Source organism: Heptranchias perlo, chromosome 18 (assembly GCF_035084215.1).
Source record: "Heptranchias perlo isolate sHepPer1 chromosome 18, sHepPer1.hap1, whole genome shotgun sequence".
NCBI classification, from domain to species: domain Eukaryota; kingdom Metazoa; phylum Chordata; class Chondrichthyes; order Hexanchiformes; family Hexanchidae; genus Heptranchias; species Heptranchias perlo.
Genome location: NC_090342.1, coordinates 49,082,928 through 49,098,452, shown reverse-complemented (window position 1 = coordinate 49,098,452; position 15,525 = coordinate 49,082,928). Strand labels below are relative to the sequence as shown.

Here is a 15,525-nt window from a genome sequence, read left to right as displayed (position 1 = left end):
GGACCAGAAGGTCCCAGTTTCCATCCCCAGACTGTGCTGAGTTAGATGATCTCGGCCAGGACTGCAGTTGACGTACCACCATTGTCCTTCATGCAGTGGGCGAGGGAGGAGGAAAAGGAGGCAATGATATCTAGTGACTCCTGGATCACGGTTGGTTGTGATGTTCTCCACAGGCAACACTTGCTGTCTGGGCGTACTTGTGAAGAATGAATTCTTCGTCGAGGTACCAGAAGGTTTGCTCGCATCCCCTCTTATGGAACAATAGCCCAGAAAGAGTCAGCACCTTCAGGAGAGCAGGGAAAAACTGGCAAGAAATACAACGTTCATTGGAATCTTTGCGTGCTGCTGTCCCATTTCTGCCACTGAGGTTAAAGGATTTCAGTGCTGACACTGCAGTTCTGTTGAAGTAAAGCAATTAACTTGTGGTTAACCAAGGATGTATTTGGAGTAAATTAGCCTCTCCCATCACAGTTTCCAGTGCGTGATCCAAGTCCCTCTGCCCCTGTATTTAAACCTTGTAAAAGCATAGGCTTAAGGTGACTGAAGTGATTGTTAGTGGAACGTAACAGCGACAGAGCTCAGGTGTTGCCGAGAAGATTCGTATCTTTTAGACAACAAAAGAGAATCCCTTTGCGCAGTCGATTTTTGCAAAGCCATTAGTAAAAGGTTGTGAATGGGGTCGGTTGTGACATTTGACAGCTGATTTCAATAGTGTCGCACTTACACTTGTGCCCTGACAGATGTACAGTTTACTAAGATAAAGGGGAAGTTTGGAGTTCAGAGCTTTCGCACTGCCGCAGGCCCTCGGACCTTAGAATCCAGCCCTGTTGCATCTTAGGGCTGACACTCATATCTCCTGATAGCTGGAGCCAAGTGACACAGATCAAAGGCAGGGTCCAGTCCAGACTTCTGATTACACAGTGCTGAATGAAACGCACTTTCAAAGGTGTGAGTTAAATACTTACTGTGTGAGGCATAAACTGACTGTTGCAATTCAGTGTTCTAACCAGACTCGATTGACCCGAGCGCCTAATCTCCAGCTCAGTGCCAATATCATACTTAAGTGGTAGGTGTGACGGAGGTCTCACTCATGCTGCCTAAAGTAAACCCTCGACACACAGTGGCTTCTGGTTTCCTATGAAACATGGAGTGCCAGTTTACGTTGTGTCACGGTACACTTGCTCGTGTGTGCGGAGTGGTGCTTTTGAGTTTTGAAGAAAGCCCGAGTGCCCAGTGCATGAGGTCTGCTTCACCACACTGCACACGTGCTATACCCACCTGCCAGAGCCAACCTACCAGCCCAAAGGAAGTTGGAATTGTGCCACTCAGTAGTGGCTCATAACGTGCATTATATTCTGGCGGAATGTTGGTTCCACATGTTACACCAGACTCAGTGGACTGTCGCACTGTTAGTAGTGGGATTAGCAACCCACAGGCCATGATTCCAAATCCTACCACGGCAAGTTTTGAAATTGGATTCAATAAATCTGAAAGCTTTACGGCTGGCACCATAAAAAAGTGAACATGAATTGTTGTAAAAACCCAACTAGTTCACAGATGTCCTTCAGGGAAGGGAACTTGCCACCCTTACCTGGTCTGGCCTTACATGTGACTAGCCCACACTAAGTGGTTGCCTTTTAATGCAATCTGAAGCGGAGCAGGAAGGAACTCGAGATGTGGAAACAGTTGCGTCCCACTGCCATGCTCAGCACCGAGGGATAGGCAGTAAACTCAGCCTTATCAGTGACGCCCACATCCTATGAACAACTTAAAAACAAAGCTTTACTAGCAAGCCATTTATTTTGGGAACTTTTTCACGCAAAGGGTGATAGAAATCTGGAACTCTCTTCCCCGAAAGGCAGTGGATGTTAGGTCAATTGAAGCTTTCAAGGCCGAGATAGATAGAATTTTGTTAGATTAGGATATCAAGGGATATGGAGCAAAGGCAGGAAAATGGAGTTGAGGTACAGATCAGCCATGATCTAATTGAATGACCGAGCGGGCTCAAGTGGCAGAAACAACTGGTGGGAGTAGTTTATAGGCCCCCTAACAGTAGCTATACTGTTGGACAGAGTATTAATCAAGAAATAATAGGAGCTTGTAACAAAGGTAATGCAATAATCGTGGGGGACTTTAATCTTCTTATAGACTGGACAAATCAAATTGGCAAAGGTGGTTTAGAGGACAAGTTCATGGAATGCATTTGAGACAGTTTCCTAGAACAAATATGTCATGGAACCAACCAGGGAACAGGCTATTTTAGATCTTGTCTCGTGTAATGAGTCAAGGTTAATTAGTAACCTCATAGTAAGGGATCCTCTGGGGAAGAATGATCATAATATGATAGAATTTCACATTGTGTTTGAGAGTGATGTATTTAAGTCCGAAACTAGAGTCTTAAACTTAAATAAAGCCAATTACATAGGTATGAGGGGCGAGTTGGCTAAGGTAGATTGGGAAATTAGATTAAAAGTTATGACAGTAGATAAGCAATGGCAAGCATTTAAAGAAATAGTTCATAATTTTCAATGGACATTCCATTAAGAAATAAAAACTCCAGGGGAAAAGTGATCTATCCGTGACGAACTAAAGAAGTTAAGGATAATATTAGATTAAAAGAAGAGGCTTCTCATGTTGCCAAGAAGAGTAGTAAGCCTGAGGATTGGGAGAATTTTAGAAACCAGCAAAGGATGACCAAAAATTGATAGAGGGAGAAAATAGAATATGAGAGTAAACTAGCAAGAAATATAAAAACAGATTGTAAGAGCTTCGACAAGTATGTAAAAAGGAAGAGATTAGCGAAAGTAAACATGGGTCCCTTAGAGGCTGAGACAGGAGAAATTATAATGGGGAATAAGGAAATGGCAGAGACGTTAAACAAATATTTTGTATCTGTCTTCACAGTAGAAGACACAAGAAACATACCACAAATAATGGGGAACCAAGGGTCTAATAAAAGTGAGGAACTTAAAGTAATTAATATTAGCAAAGAAAAGGTACAGGGGAAATTAATGGGACTAAAGGCTGACAAATCCCCTGGACCTGATGGCCTACATCCTAGGGTTCTAAAAGAGGAGGTTGCAGAGATAGTGGATGCATTGGTTGTGATCTTCCAAAATTCCCTAGATTCTAGAATGGTCCCAGTGGATTGGAAGGTAGCAAATGTAACCCTGCTATTGAAGAAAGGAGGAAGAGAGAAAACAGGGAACTTCCGGCCAGTTAGCCTGACATCAGTCATCGGGAAAATGCTGGAATCCATTATTAAGTAACACGGCACTTAGAAAATCATAATGTGAGTCTAATGAGAGTGAGGAACTTAAAGTAATTAATATTAGTAAAGGAAAAGTACAGGAGAAATTAGCATGGTTTTATGAAAGGGAAATCGTGTTTGACAAATTTATTAGAGTTTTTTGAGGATGTAACAAGTAGAGTAGATAAAGGGGAACCAGTGGATGTAGTATATTTGTATTTTCAAAAGGCATTCAATAAGGTGCCACACAAAAGGTTGCTATGTAAGATAAGGGCTCATGGGACTGGGAGTAATATATTAGCATGGATAGAAGATTGGTTAACGGACAGAAAACAGAGAGTCGGGATAAACAGGTCATTTTCAGGCTGGCAGGCTGTAACTAGTGGGATGCCGCAAGGATCAGTGCTTGGGCCTCAGCTATTTACAATCTATGTTAATGACTTCGATGAAGGGACTGAATGTAATGTATCCAAGTTTGCTGATGATACAAAGCCAGGTGGGAAAGTAAGCTGTGAGGAGGACACAAGGAGTCTGCAAAGGGATATAGATAGTTTAAGTGAATGGGCAAGTGGGTGGCAGATGGTGTATAATGTGGGGAAATGTGAGGTTATTCACTTTAGTAGGAAGAACAGAAAAACAGAATATTTTTTAAATCGTGAGAAACTGTTAAATGTTGGTGTTCAGAGAAATTTGGGTGCCCTCGTACATGAAACACAGCAAGCTATTAGGAAGGCAAATAATATGTTGGCCTTTATTGCAAGATGGTTGGAGTACAAGAGTAAGGAAGTTTTGCTACAATTGTACAGGGCTTTGGTGAGATCACACCTAGAGTACTTTGTATAGTTTTGGTCTCCTTCCCTAAGCAAGGATATACTTGCCTTGGAGACGGTGCAATGAAAGTTCACTAGATTAATTCCTGGGATGAAAGGATTATCCTATGAAGAGAGATTGAGTAAAATGAGCCTATATTCTCTGGAGTTTAGAAGAATGAGAGGGGATCTCATTGAAATGTATAAAATCCTTAGAGGGCTTGACAAGGTAGATGCTGAGAGGATGTTTCCCTTGTCTGGAGAGTCTAGAACTAGGGGTCATAGCCTCAGGATAAGGGGTCGCCCATTTAGGACTGAGGAGGAATTTCTTCACTCAGAGGGTGGTGAATCTTTGGAATTCTCTACCCCAGAGGGCTGTGGATGCTCAGTCATTGAATATATTCAAGACTGAGATCGATAGATTTTTGGATGCTAAAAATCAGGCGGGAAAGTGGAGTTGAGGTTGAAGATCAGCCATGATCTTATTGAATGACGGAGCAGGCTTGTGGAGCCGTATGGCCTTTTCCTGCTTCTGTTTCTTTTGTTCTCCTGTTCCTTTGTCTTGGTGGCGATGGTGTAGCTGATTTGACTGCTTTGTGCTTGGATAATATATGGATTGATTGGGATTTGTTGCGTCTCTGAGCTGTATTCTGTAGGCTCCATTGATCATACTGACTCTAAGCTCTATTGCTGCAGTGATGAGTGTAGACTGGGAAGAACCAACATTGGTACCATTCTTGCACCCAGAGAGTGACTGTTCAGCAATACTTCTACTCAGCTGCAGTTAAATATGCCCCTTTCTGCCAGGGTGACTTCTCATAGAATCATATAGCACAGAAGGAGGCCATTCGGCCCATCGTACCTGTGCCAGCTCTTTGAAAGAGCTATCCAATTAGCCCCACTCCGCTGTTCTTTTCCCCATAGCCCTGTAATTTTTTTCCTTTTCAAGTAGTTATCCAATTTCCTTTTGAAAGTTACTATTGAATCTGCTTCCACCACCCTTTCAGGCAGTGCATTCCAGATCATCATAACTCACTGAATAAAAAAAATTCTCCTCATCTCCCCCCTGGCTTTTTTTTCCCCAATTATCTTCGATCTGTGTCCTCTGGTTACTGACACTTCTCCCAGTGGAAATAGTTTCTCCCTGACTATTCTATCAAAACCCCTTATAATTTTGAACACCTCTATTAAATCTCTCCTTAACCTTCTCTGCTCTAAGGAGAACAATCCCAGCTTCTCCAGCCTCGCCACTTAACTGAAGTCCCTCATCCCTGGTACCATTCTGGTAAATCTCCTCTGCATCCCCTCTAAGGCCCTGCCATCTATCCTAAAGTGTAGTGCCCTGAATTTTACACAATACTCGAGCTGAGGTCTAACCAGTGATTTCTAAAGGTTTACCATGACTTCCTTGCTTTTATACACTATGCCTCTATTTATAATGTCAAAGATCCCGTCTGCTTTTTTTTATATAGATTCTTCAACTCTCCTGTCACCTTCGAAGATTTTTGTATGTGAACCCCCAGGTCTCTCTGTTTCTGCACCCCCTATAAAATTGTACCATTTATTTTATATTGCCTCTCGTCATTTTTCCTTCCAAAATGCATCATTTAACACTTCTCTGCATTAAATTTCACCTGCCATGTGTCTGCCCATTTCACCAGTCTGTTACTATCCTCCTCACTGTTTACTACATTTCCAAGCTTTGTGTCATCTGAAAACTTTGAAATTATATCCCCAATACTCAAATCCAGGTCATTAATATATGTGAAAAAGAGCAATGGTCCTAATACTAACCCCTGCGAAACACCACTGTAAACTTCCCTCCATTCAGGAAACCAACCATTCGCCACTACTCTCTGCTTTCAATCTCTGCCAATTTCGTATTCACGCTGCCACTGCCCCTTCAATCCCATGGGCTTCAATTTTGCTAACAAAATGTATAACTTTAGAACTTTCTGTATAACTTTCCTGTACCAAGCTCTCACAATGAATTAAACGGGACTGGTTTTTCTGGTTGCAGACTAGTGGCATATTAAGCTTTGCTTCTCCAAACGACGAACACACAATCGAGACCAGCCAGTTACCACAGTCGAACCTCGTTCAGTCCTTTTCTTGCAATCATAGAAGTTACTCAAATCTGACTCATTTGATAGTTTTTAATTAAACTTAATGAGCATTGTGTGAACTGATGGTAAACGCGGGTTGGCTTTAATGCACATTTTCAATGAAATTCCTAGAATGGTAAAAACGAGCTTAATGGCTCGAGAGGGAAAATAGTTGTCAAGTACATCGGAGCATTTGATGCAGGTTACTGTTTACAGTCTCTGTTCAGAGCTGATTTTTCACGCTATTCCATTGTCAACATACGGCAGTAGACAGTGTTGTAGTTGGTACAGTGTGCTCTGCATTGTCCAATTACCTGCCTTCCTAATTCTCCCCAAAGTGTTATCTGGACAAAACTTTACATGAGACATTCTGGTGCACGGGAAATAGTTTAATGACGGAAGTGACTGTCTCCTCAGGATGTTGTAAACTGACACCAGAGTTGCACAGCAGTGGGTACAGATCATGGGAACATACTGCTCTGTTATGAATCTTGAATCATAACAAGTTGTTGCCAAGTTGTTTCAAGTCTTATTTTTTGCTTTTAATTTACTCCGACACCTGTGAAGTGGAAAGCAACTGTCAATTGACAATCACATGTTCAAAATTTTATTCCAACACTTGTGGTAGTTCCCTGACATCTTGGCAGTGGGTCAGAATTCCCCGACATTTTGGTAATGAATGGGAATTCTCTGACATTTTAACTGCTGGCCTGAATTTCCTTACATTTTAGTAATGGGCCGGAATTCCCTGACATTTTGACAGCTGGCTAGAATTCCCTGACTTTTTAACTTTTGGCCAGAATTCCCTGACATTTTGATTGCTGGCCGGAATTCCCAGATATTTTGACAGTGGGCTGGAATTTCCTGACATTTTGACAGTGGGCTGAAATTCCTGGACATTTAAACTGCAGGCCAGAATTCCACGACATTTTGCTCGTTGGTGGAATTCTCTGGCTTTTTGACAGTGGGCTGGAATTTCCAGCCATTTTGAAAAGGATGTAGATTCTGATATTTAAACATTTTCCTGAATTTAATCTGGGCTGAAGGTACAAGGAGTCCTCATGGCACTCTCTGGTATGCTGGTGGACTACACAGGAGAATCTTATTGAGGCTTTACTGAACGCAGATCATGACACTGTCGTATATCTTTGTCAACCCTAGAGATCTAGCCTTGCTCTTTTTAATTGGAATTGAGGTTTTGCCCCATTTGATTTTTTTCCAATAGTTTTCTCTTTCCCAGTTAATCTGCAGATTCTGAACAATCTCCTTGCTTGGAAAGGTGGATGTGGCAGGGTTGAACATCTACACTGATCCATGATCTGCTGGGGTGTTCCTCTGCTTACAAGTGTCACAGATGGACTTACTCAGATTGGTAAAATTTTGCCTTTTGAGGGAACACGACAGCAAATACCAGTGAGATGGGATTCAAAATTACCTCTTCACCGGCTAGCCTTTCCTTCCTCTTGGAATCTTCTTGGGCTTTTAAAACCCAATGTTCACATCACCTAATTCCCACTTCCTCTTAATGGGGGTAATTTTAACTTTTGGTGACAGCGTAAAATGGACGGGAGAAGTGTATAAAGGGTCGCTGATCCGATATCACCCGTTTTACCCAAAAGCTAAAATTGCACCCCAGTGTTTCCAACCATGGTGGGACTCTGCACCATTAGGCCTTGACCCTTCTCCAAAATTCCTCAGTTTAAAAAAAAAGTTATTTCAGAGTGCAATGATCTGGCAGTGTAGCTGTGAGGATGCCCTTCAAATGGAGCTTTGGGTTAATTGCAACAATGCTGAGTAACAAGTTTTAAACAACTCAAGTGACCATAAATCTAGACTAAATTTGAAAGGATAAGAGAGTCATCCAAAAAAAAAGTCCACGTGACTTTGTTCAACACTGATCTGTGGAGTGGTTTCATTGCATTTGCACCAGGTCACTGGGCATCAATTGGTCCATTGTCTGTGATGCCCAATATGTGATCCAGTAATTACTTTTCCAGTTCTGTCGTCAAATAAGAGTGAGGTTGTTTACAAAAAGCCAAACAGATTCTCAAATGCACTTGTTTTCTGTGATTTAATCGCCTTCACTTGTCAATAAACTTCCCCCCCCCCCAAAAAAAAGCATTAATTACACAATTCTTAGAAAATAAGAATAGATGAGTGCATAAAAGTGAGACATTTGATGGTGAAATACTGCACACTGGACTGAGGTGGCATCAGCAGGAACTTCCAGGCGTTCCAAAGCCATGTCTTGAGAGGAACAAATGAAATGTTGCCATGTAACCAGTGGACCCCACCCAATCTTCCCCTTATTGTATGTCAAAAGACTGGATGATAAAGGAATTTTACCGCTGGTCAGCTGGGAGACTCACCAGACAGTTTGGATGAAGAAAGACCTCCGGTCCATTTTTATATCTTTCCAGAATAGTAACCCGACCATCTTCCCAGATGCGAAGCACATTTGCTATCAATTAGCAAATTTCTCTCGTATTTTATATCCCTACTCTTTCTCCAGTGAACTGCCGTATACTTGACTCATACAAGGGCTATCATCCCATGCCGCACTCTAACCCATGTTGATTGATGACCTACCATTATATAATTGTATGCTTGTTACGCTTTACTTGTTGGAAAGTAAATGGAAACATTGCAGGTTATTCTGATGCGACAGAGCACTGAATTCCGTGCCTTCCCGTCCGACTGGAATAAGTGAGAGCCAAGTAAGGATTAGCACTAGTGTGTGGATGCGTTCAGTGCCCAGCAATATGTTTTATTACTTTGAGCTGTGCTTCCTATCTCCTGTCCTAAGTAATATATCAATTCAAAAAAACAACCCACATGAATGTCTTTGGAATAAATGCCTATTGTTTGGTCACTGTTGGACCCAGACTGAGTACATTCCAGTTTGACTTGAAGACACTTACCAGGTTTCTCCTTAAATATGCCAATTTCAACCAATCTTACACTTCATCTGTCAACATCTGTTATGTACCATGGTGCACAAGATACTAAGCAGATCCCAGGATAAATCCCAGCAGGTAAATGACAGACCAAACGCCCAGAGGAGCTAAACTGTTTTCCTCATATGTTCTTTCCCACAGAATGAAATCGGTGGAGAATTGATCTTTAAAAACGCACAGCTGAGACACACGGGGAAATACACCTGCACTGCGCAAACAATCGTCGACAGCACATCAGCCTTCGCAGACCTGATTGTCAGAGGTAGGAACGCATTTAAGTGCTTTCTGAAGGAGTGCTGAAATAATAAACGAGAGGAGTGAGAAGGGATCCATTTTAATCGCTGCATTTAAAAAAAGGAAAGGCACCTTGACTCTAAGGTCTTGTTCTGGAACAGATTTTTAAATATTTCTAAAAATAGAAACCAGACTCCAAGAGTATGTTTTTAATAATAGATTCTTCTAAACTTTCTTCAGTGTCTTCTGATGTGAAGCATTAGTTGTTGATGTTACTACAGTTCAATGAACTTTCATGGCCAACTAAGCAAATACTGGAAGTTAAGACGTGATCCCAGTATCCTAAACCATGATCCCAGCACCCCAATACTTGATTCCAGTGCCCCAATACTTGATCCCACCACCCGAATCCATGATCCCAGCACCCCAATACTTGATTCCAGTGCCCCAATACTTGATCCCACCACCCCAATACTTGATCCCACCACCCGAATCCATGATCCCAGCACCCCAATACTTGATTCCAGTGCCCCAATACTTGATTCCAGTGCCCCAATACTTGATCCCACCACCCCTGTGCTGCACTGTCTTTCTTCAAGTTTTAGATTGGACAAAAGGTGCCAGCCCTACTTGATTGTTGTCCCAAGGAGACTGCTGAAATAACAGTAACTGGCCAATTCCAACTTCAAAACAACCGCAACTTGCATTTACACAGCACCCTGCGTGCGCAGGATATATCTCTGAGCACTGAACAATAAGGAGGAGAGGAATACAATGGACACAGAGAATGGGGTTAAGGGAGAGACTAGAATTGGGAACTGGACACATGATCGAAAAGGAGGGTATTTAACAGTGCTGGAGGTTGCAAGGCAGAGTGAACTGGGGAGAGATATCAAGAGGGCAGGATGCCAGTGGCTGAAGAAATGAACGGATTACGTTGCCAGTTTTGTGAGCGAGCCTAATACATTGTTTTTTTTTCTCAGTAATACAAGTTAGTTCTTGTGCTTGTTCTTGTTTAGAACAGAAGCTGTTAATTCAGTTTGTACCCTTTAACGCAGTCCATTACTGTGTGGCTGATTGGTTTTATTGGAGTATTAGAAACTGCAGTTAAAAAGTTTTTCATGAGTGGAGTTCTCTAAGTAATTCATGGTCAAACCTGTATGGTAGATGCCAGTTTGGGGTATGAGTCTGAACACAATACTTAACTGATATTGCAGGAGTATGGCAGAAATTTATTCTAGAGCATTCAGCTAAAAAGTATACTTAACTAAAGTTTTTTGATTTAGAAGTTCACTTAACCCTTAAACTGCTGGGCTAACCAGTTTTGTTTGGTTTCAGCTTAAGCACTGTGGGATTGAAGTAAACACCAATATTACAGTCATAAAGGTCCTTAAATATTAAGACTTGGTTCACCTCTGCTCACTCTGTTGTCCATTTCCTGTCCTATCTTTGATCTATTCATTCTCTGCCTTTTTTTTGACGTAGCTCCAATTTCACTTTATTTCCAACGCATTTCCAAATGAATTAAAAGTTTAAAATGCCTAATTAAACATTTCCTGTCCTGGTCTGTAGAAGGGAGCAATGTTTTGTACAAAAGGTTTTCATTGGCTCAGTAGTAGGTTTAAAGGCCGGTTTTACAGTCAATCAAAAGCTTTGATTGTGAAGAACGTCATGGTTGCATCACAGATGTGACCACACCAATCACTCCAATGAGAACTGCGGTACAAACACAGAAGGGCTAGACATGGATGAGTAAAGTCAGATGCATTCCCAACAGGTAGACTTTGGCCTGGACAACCCTGCCTCATTGCTGTTTGGTTTAAAAGTTATAAATTGTGTTTTTTTTCTGAAAAAAACAATTGCTTGAAGACCGGGCCTTTGGATTATCTTGACTGGGTGTTTTCCTGTGAGAAACCATAAGGATAAATGAGTAGTTGAGATGGTGTCACAAATATTTTTTCCATTATATCATGAGTGGCAGCTTTCTTTCCCATTGAATAAAAAATGGGAGCTTCAACTTAAACTGTGCCTCTTTTATTTGTGTATTGACTCCGTGTTTTCTTCATACAGATTACTACGAGTGACTTTGCAATGTTGGCCGTTGATATTTATTTCCCTGTATGCAACGTTGGCAACATGACCTCCCCCATAAATGGCCATGTAGGTTTGACCATAAATGCCAATATTTGGAGGTGGTTGCATCTGATTGTTTAATAGATCGGGTAGGGTATCACATTATTAATGTTTTGGAAAAAGGAAAATATCTGAATACCCATGTTTCACAGTGGAGTTTCTTCCATAGGATCCATGTTCCTTGGTGTCAAATAATGTAGTTCATTTTTACTCCATCACTAAAAAAAAAGCAGAGGTTTCAACCAAGATTCAAGCTGCTGCTCAGCAAGCTCTTCATTCAGGAAGTAATTTTGTACCGGGTCACAGAATCCTACAGTACTGTTCCCGTGCAGTTATACTGCACATCTTGGGTCATTGTGAAGCATTGCAAGATAAGCAGTATAATAGCACCCAAACTGCCTCAGCTCAGCATCTTGAATCTTCTGTGAGGCCACCTGGAGAAGCTAATTTCATGCCCATTTAATTATATTCCATTTACGACTTCTAACAATCTGGCTGAAACCATTCCATGATGTAAGGAGAAAATCCATAAAGGCCAGCAATATTGAAAGTCCATGACCAGATCCAAGATGGCAGACCTGACCTGTGCCATTGGCAGCAACTGTTCAACTTCACCATCCCTAACACCAAGGGATGTTGTGTCGCGAGGAGTAATTTGGTGCCTCCGACAGCGCTGGCACCTGATTGTTCTCTTTGATTGTGCTATTGTTACTGGATACGATTCTGTAAACTAAGTGGAGAGTCATGTTGGCTTTGCACCAGATGCAGCATAACAGCAAGCTGTGAGAGGTGGACAATTTAAACTTGAAAATTTAACACTTTATCCAATAGATCTACAAACCTAAAGCTTGATATAAATGAAGGATAAGTAATATCAAATGTGCGCTGGGTGTAGCAGAGCTAGGAATTTGTTGGTAACTCCAGGGCCACCCCAAAAATGATAGCTTAACTTGATAGTGTTTCAGTTTGATATAAATGCAATGTTAATAAATCTAACATCGTTTCTTTTAATTTTTTTTAACTAAGCAACTAGATGGCATTGTTTTCATGCGTAGTTTCAACAAAAAGCAAGTCAGGGTGACGGTGGAGATCCTAGCTCATTGAAGAAAGGTCATAGCTGTGTCCCATGAGGAATGTGAGATGAAGAGGTGCACCCTTCACAGATTGGGAGTTGAGGTTGAATTGTTGGAAAGCTCTGCATTTGCTTCTGATCCACACTAGGTACGACTTTCATAGCAGGGATGAACACACATCTGGGATTGTGGCCTGACTTTATCTGTACAGTGAAATTTCACTAAACTGTAGCAAAACTAAGCTTTACTTGCTTGGAGATAATTGAAGAAGAGTTGGTTTGTAAATGTTTTGTGAATGGTAAAATGGAAACTTGAAGCTTCACCAAGTTCTTGCTTTGTTACAAAGCTGGAAAGGAGAATGGTAATTTGCAGATTTGGCTCAGATTTTAATGGCACAGCTAATGAATGGAAAATGAGAGAACAATTCCTTCCCCAGTACTGCTTGTCCATCATCTCTGGCCTTTATGTTTTAGCCCTCACTGGAGAGATGGTTTGTCTTCGGTTTAATTGTTATTGGTGATTGTAGAAGTTCGTGAAATTTTTGTAGACAGTCACATAAGTTTAGAGGGAGGAAATATGGGGAACATCAGAGGAAAAAGGTGTGAAGAACAGCTTAATTAGCTAGAGCTCCACCTTGAAAAAAGATAACCTCAGAGGGGCTATTATAGAGCTAGATTAGACACTTAATGGGATAAAGTAAACCCTAAGCAGCACTTTCAGAGACACCAAGGCAGCAGGACATGAGGGCACCGGTTCAGGCTTGTGAAGGGCAAATGTAGGTCAGATGTTAGCAAGTATTTCTTTACACAGAGGGGTATAAACAGCTGCATTGAGCTTCCAGGAGGATTGGTTGAGCCCAGGACATTGAATTCATTTTTAAAAAAATGCTAGACTGTACTCTGGAAAGATGAGATCAAATGGGTTGAAGGGCGTTCTTCGTCCAAATGTTGAGATTAGTCCTGAGTTTGTGTGTCAAATTCCAGCACCATAAATCATAAGGATCGTTTGGATGGTTGCAATTAAATGAGCCAGAGTTGGATTTCAAGTCATACTTCATGATGGCATGAAGAATTATGGTATGTAGGATAGAAAGGGCTGAATGTGGCCATCCTAGTCTTTGTGTTGTCGTTGTTGGGATGCGCCCTGCACGAGTTTTTATTTCATAAAGATGCCAATGTTTAAGCGAGGGCAGGAGAATCCCCAGCATCACCAGGGTTCACTGTTGTGTGTCACGTTACAAATGCTGCAATGGAGCAGGAGAAATTAAGTATGGGTTCAAACTGGTGAAAGGCAAATTTATGACTGAAGTCAGGACATTCTTCACACAACAGCGATCAACACTTGAAATAGAAACAAACATTTTGGAGTTACTGAAGAGACCGATGCTGTAATGGGGGGTGGGAGTGGGGATGCAGCATTTTATTGGATGGTGAGCTAGGATGGGCTGAAGGGCTTCCATCATCCATATTATCTTTGTGATTTGGGGGCCTTTATTAGTAAAGTTAATGTCAGAAAAGAATAAGGGTCTGTTCCCTGTTGAAAAGGAACCTTCCTCTTTCACTTGCAGGCCTATTAGTTGCCATGGATGTATTATCCACTCCTTTTTAATATAGATTTTCTCTGCTCCTCTCCACAAGTTGTGAAACTTTTACTGGGGCTTGGTTCCATAGCCACCAGCCACTGTCTGGTACCTGGCCCAAATGCCCATTGCTAATTTGTGAACCTGGACGGTGAGCGCCAGTGGGATATTCAAACCAAGGAGGCTTCACCTCTGAGCTCGTTGATGTCCATGCCTGACTTCCAGAGATTCACACTTCCAGCAGAGATTGCTGGATAGCGATCAGGAGTGGGAAGCCTGGCTGACCTCCTTCGGGCCAATCTAGGAGTGCTGAGGTGAAGTGTAGAGCTATCGCTGCACCAGCTGAGATCAGTTAATGCAGCACAGACTGGGACAACTACTCCCTGCCATAACCAACTGAGTGAGGCATTGGAGTGTGCCATCATAGATTGTTTTTTGTAAATATAAAAATAAACACAGTGCGACCTCTTAAATGGAACTTAATGGCTCTCGAGCTAAAATTGCAAATAGTTTGCAGCAGGTTTCAAGAAGTCCTTTCAAAGAGTTGGCGTGCCCCAAGTTTATTTTTACGCGGTTCCTTTAAATGGCATGTTGCAACTAGACATTGGTGCCGAAAGGTGTCAAACCCCATTCTGTTCCCATGGAGAGGTGCAAAGGTCAGAGGTCGTTGAAGGTCACCCAGAAGCTGATTGTTATTGTTGCTGCCCTTGCCGTATCACGGTAGCCACTTGGGTAGAATAAGTTGCAGCCATGAGCACACGATCATTTCCTTTTGTAAACTCTGATCCTGCAGAAAGGAAAGCTCAGTTTCCCTTACTCCTGTTTTAATGATTTATCACCGAGAAACAGTTGAACAAAAAGAGTTTTTAACCTAAGTTGGTGAAAGTGGATTTGTGTGAAATTAAACATGCACTTAATAGAAAATTTATTGCAGCCGAAATTGAACATTCTGCACAAGGTGTACATCAGAGATCTGATTAATGGGCGTTGCACTGAAAGGATATTCCATTTTTTTAAAACAAATGGAGAAATATTATTTTCTTTTGCGTTTTTACTTCTGTTGAAAGCCAGTAGCATACATCATGCACTTCATAGCTTGTTATTTTAACATGAATGTGGAGAGGAGGGATTTGGGTACAGATTAGTTACTTAAATTAAACTTAAAACGTCTTCCAAATGGAAATTCTATTTTACGCTATATAAAATAACAAAGTATACAGTAATAAATTTGAAATTTTATATAAGGCCTCCTCAGTGATTCAACTCCAAAACAAGGAGCAACTGAACCAAACAGACCAGGTAGGCCTAGTGATGGAGGAGCTGCAGTTTGGCCTTAGCTTCCCTGAGGAAGGGAGGGGGAGGGGAAATCATCCAGTTTTCTTACT

General features: G+C 41.6%; 1 protein-coding gene across 1 annotated transcript in view; it reads left to right on the top strand.

Moving 5' to 3' along the window:
* Positions 1-15,525, top strand: part of cntn1b (contactin 1b) — a 373,705-nt gene that overhangs the window by 95,220 nt on the left and 262,960 nt on the right. Inside the window, exon 13 of the mRNA XM_067999885.1 lies at positions 9,263-9,383. Coding sequence (XP_067855986.1) covers positions 9,263-9,383 — 121 coding nt within the window. The remainder of the gene's footprint in view (positions 1-9,262; positions 9,384-15,525) is intronic.